The following is a 3311-nucleotide window of genomic DNA, read 5'->3' as shown; positions in this document are numbered from 1 at the left end:
CTAAGATGTTACACAGCTTAATGGCCCAAAAGACGGTGTTGCACACCTCGGCAAATTCTAAATGATGACTTGTTTCGATGATTCCCGTAAATGCTGATGTGATTTTAATGTGAACCGATAGCTATTAAAATTATCTTTCTATGCATACGTGATTATTAAAAACAGAGTTCGTATCCATCTTAGGCGACCGTTTTATCTCCTGCTTTAATTGGATCTTCTTGATGGTCTTCTCCAACTTTACACCTCTCTTCAAGTACTTCATGATACTCTCTAATGTTCATAAGCATAATAACATCATTATATAGTAATATATTCTTAAAACTATATAAAAAGAAGTACTTGGAACAAGCTCATCTGAAAATTCAATTGTGACGCGACACGTGGGCTCTTGCATAATAACTTAAGGAGTTGTGTGTACCGTGTATCCAAAGCAATGAGGTCGTCGTCACCTCGTTTAAATCGACGACAGAAATTATAAAAAATTGTAAAGCGACTGAGGTATATATATAAACCCACCCACCAACCAACACACTTGCTTGTCTTTGACGATCGTTATGGGAAATAAATGCAGAAGTGGCCAGCTGCTTAATTGAGCGTGTTTAATTACTTGCACATGCATGCGCCGACCGGCCGATCGATCGAGAGTGTACTTGCGTTTACCAGTTCGATCAGTAAATTCTCTGTAATCGGTTACATCGTTTTCTCTGTAACTAAAATGTTCAATAATTAGTAATTAATTGTACTAACCTAGATTAGGCGAAATAATCTTCCTTGTGATAAAATTATCTTGCTTTGTTTGTAGCCCCCTTCCACTAGTTATATTTTAATATTCCCTCCATTTCATATTGTAAAATATTTTAGTTTTTGTCTAAATTTATTTATTGATTAATTTATATATATGTTTAGATGTTTTAGCATCTATAATCTATGGTAAGGCTAGAAAATCTTATATAGTAATTAAACCTGAAAGAGCACTTACCGAGTCCTGATAAGCATACGGGTTTTTCAGGTAATACAAGTTTCATTCATAAAATAAAATCATCCGGCGTTTTGCACCAAAGTGCATGCAGCCAAAAATGATATACATACAGTTTTTCCTAACAGGAAATCAGACAGTACTTCCTAACAGGAAATGATAGAAACACCTACATTTAACTTAGTCACAAGCATGCATCGCGACACAAGCATGACGGCACAAACATTGACACAGTTAATAATATTGTTTCTCACACACACACACTAATACGTACGTATATATATGTACGTACGTACATAGATCTTTCAGTTTCAGTTTCAGAGATGAGCTAGCTGGCTATATACAGCGCAGAGCATAGAAAGATAACATGGCTCAATTTCAATTTATTTATTAATTATGAACAATACTGTGAATCTGTGATGATATGCAATAGTATATTATATCTCCATGCATACATGTAATTAATTAAGTTTATGCTTTGTTGGTTAATATAGATTGATATGGCTGGAAATGTTTGTGTATATATAATTATTAATGTGGTTGAGTTTACTAGAGGATGAGGCTGTCTCCATCGACGTCGTTGATCCATGAATACTTCTCCAAGTAAGGGTTGGCCATGTTCTCCGGCGGGTAGGCGTCGATGCAGTCGGCCCACACTCCCTTGTCGGCCATGTCGCCGGTGACCTCCCACACGCAGCTGTTGCACTTGAACCCGGACCCGAAGGTCACCATGAGCACCTTGTCGCCTCGCTTCAGCCTCCCCTTCGCCTCCATGTACGAGAGCACGTACCAGAGGCTGCTCGCCGACGTGTTCCCCCACCGGTGCAGCGTCATCCTCGCCGGCTCCACGTCGTCGTCGTCGAGGCCGAGGCTGCGCTTCACGGCCTCGATCACGGCGGTGCCGCCGGGGTGGAGGCAGAAGTGGTCCACGCCCGTTCTGAAGTTGATCTTGGGGCCGTCGTTCTTGGTGGTGGTTGTAGCGGCGGCGGCGTGGGGGAGGAGCCTCTTGCGGATGAGCTGCGCGGAGAAGCGGGCGAGCTCGGTGACGGGGAGGACGCGCGGCGCGAGGCGGCGGAGGTTGACGGCGAAGGCGCGGACGGCGGCCTTGGGGAGGGCCTTGCTGAGGCTGATCCCGACGCTGCCGTCGGCGTCCTCGCGCTGGATCGCGCAGGCGTGGGCGTCGTCGTTGGCGGCGATGTTGGCGCGCACGAGGCAGCTGAGCTCCATCTTGGCGCGGCCGCGGAGCGCCGGGTCGTTGGTGACCAGCACGGCGGAGCCGCCGGAGCGGAACAGGCAGTTCGCCAGCATCATGGACTTGTCGGTGCCGGTGTACCAGTTGGGCGCGATGGACTCCGTCGACACGACGAGCGCCAGGGCGCGCGGCCGCGTTGCCAGCGCGTTGCGCGCCAGGTCCAGCGAGATCAGCCCGGCGCTGCACCCCATCCCGGCGAGGCTGTACGCCGCCACGTCCTCCCGCATCCCGTACCGGCGCACGATCATCGACGCCAGCGACGGGTCCGGCGAGAACATGGACACGTTGACGACGAGCACGTCGACGTCGCGCGGCCCGAACCCGGTCTTGGCGAACAGCTCGTCGATGGAGCTCCCGAAGAAGGCCTCCATCTCCTCCAGCGCGTCCGCGTGCGTCGGCGCGTCCTCCCGGCCGTCGAGCACGTTCCGCGGGCCGTACGTCTCCTCGCCGATGCCGGAGCGCACGATCACGCGGAGGAGGAAGCGGTACTCCGGCAGGCCCAGCCGCTTGCTCCGCTCGATCACCGCCCCGGCCGTCTCCGTGCTCACCTTCCGGTCGTCCGCCGGCTTGTGGCACACGTAGTCGATGAGGTAGCACCGCGACTGCCGCCGCCGCGCCGCCGCCGTCCACGCCAGGTACGCCACGGCGTGCGCCAGGAGGAGCACGGTCACCAGCGCGAGCAACTCCATGGCGCTAACCTAATCAAGATGAGTGTTAATTTGGCGCGAGCGTGGGGTTTATATAGGCGCGCGGTCGAGCCAGCCAGCACGTAAATTAAAGCGGTCAGAGTTGAGAGAAGGTGGCGGGTGGAAAATAATAATCTTTATTTACATATATTAATTGATTAATTTTTTCTTGCAATAGAAAAAAGTATCTATTAATTATGTGGCCCGGCCGTGAATTATTATTTATTATTATGGTTTCTTTTTTTGTATCAGTTTAATTTGGAAAATGACGCGTCACGTGTGCAACTTGCGCGTCTCTGGCCGGAACGCATACATGTATGTGCATCCAAGTTGTTGCGCGTTTGCAACCCTTGTTGTTTTGAGTAATAAACACGCACGGCGTATTTGCTAATACTCT

At 49.7% G+C, this 3311-nt stretch overlaps 1 protein-coding gene across 1 annotated transcript; it reads right to left on the bottom strand.

Annotated features, from left to right (window-relative positions):
• Positions 1-1011: 1011 nt before the first annotated feature.
• Positions 1012-2917, bottom strand: LOC102721721 (3-ketoacyl-CoA synthase 12-like). Its single transcript, XM_040522350.1, has one exon. The coding sequence runs from the start codon at positions 2915-2917 to the stop codon at positions 1526-1528; it is 1392 nt and encodes a 463-aa protein (XP_040378284.1). The 3' UTR covers positions 1012-1525.
• Between the last annotated feature and the right edge of the window lie 394 nt (positions 2918-3311).

The sequence above is a fragment of the Oryza brachyantha genome, chromosome 3, assembly GCF_000231095.2.
Source record: "Oryza brachyantha chromosome 3, ObraRS2, whole genome shotgun sequence".
Classification (NCBI taxonomy): domain Eukaryota; kingdom Viridiplantae; phylum Streptophyta; class Magnoliopsida; order Poales; family Poaceae; genus Oryza; species Oryza brachyantha.
Note: the sequence above shows the minus strand (reverse complement) of the source record. Positions and strands in the feature narration are given on the sequence as shown.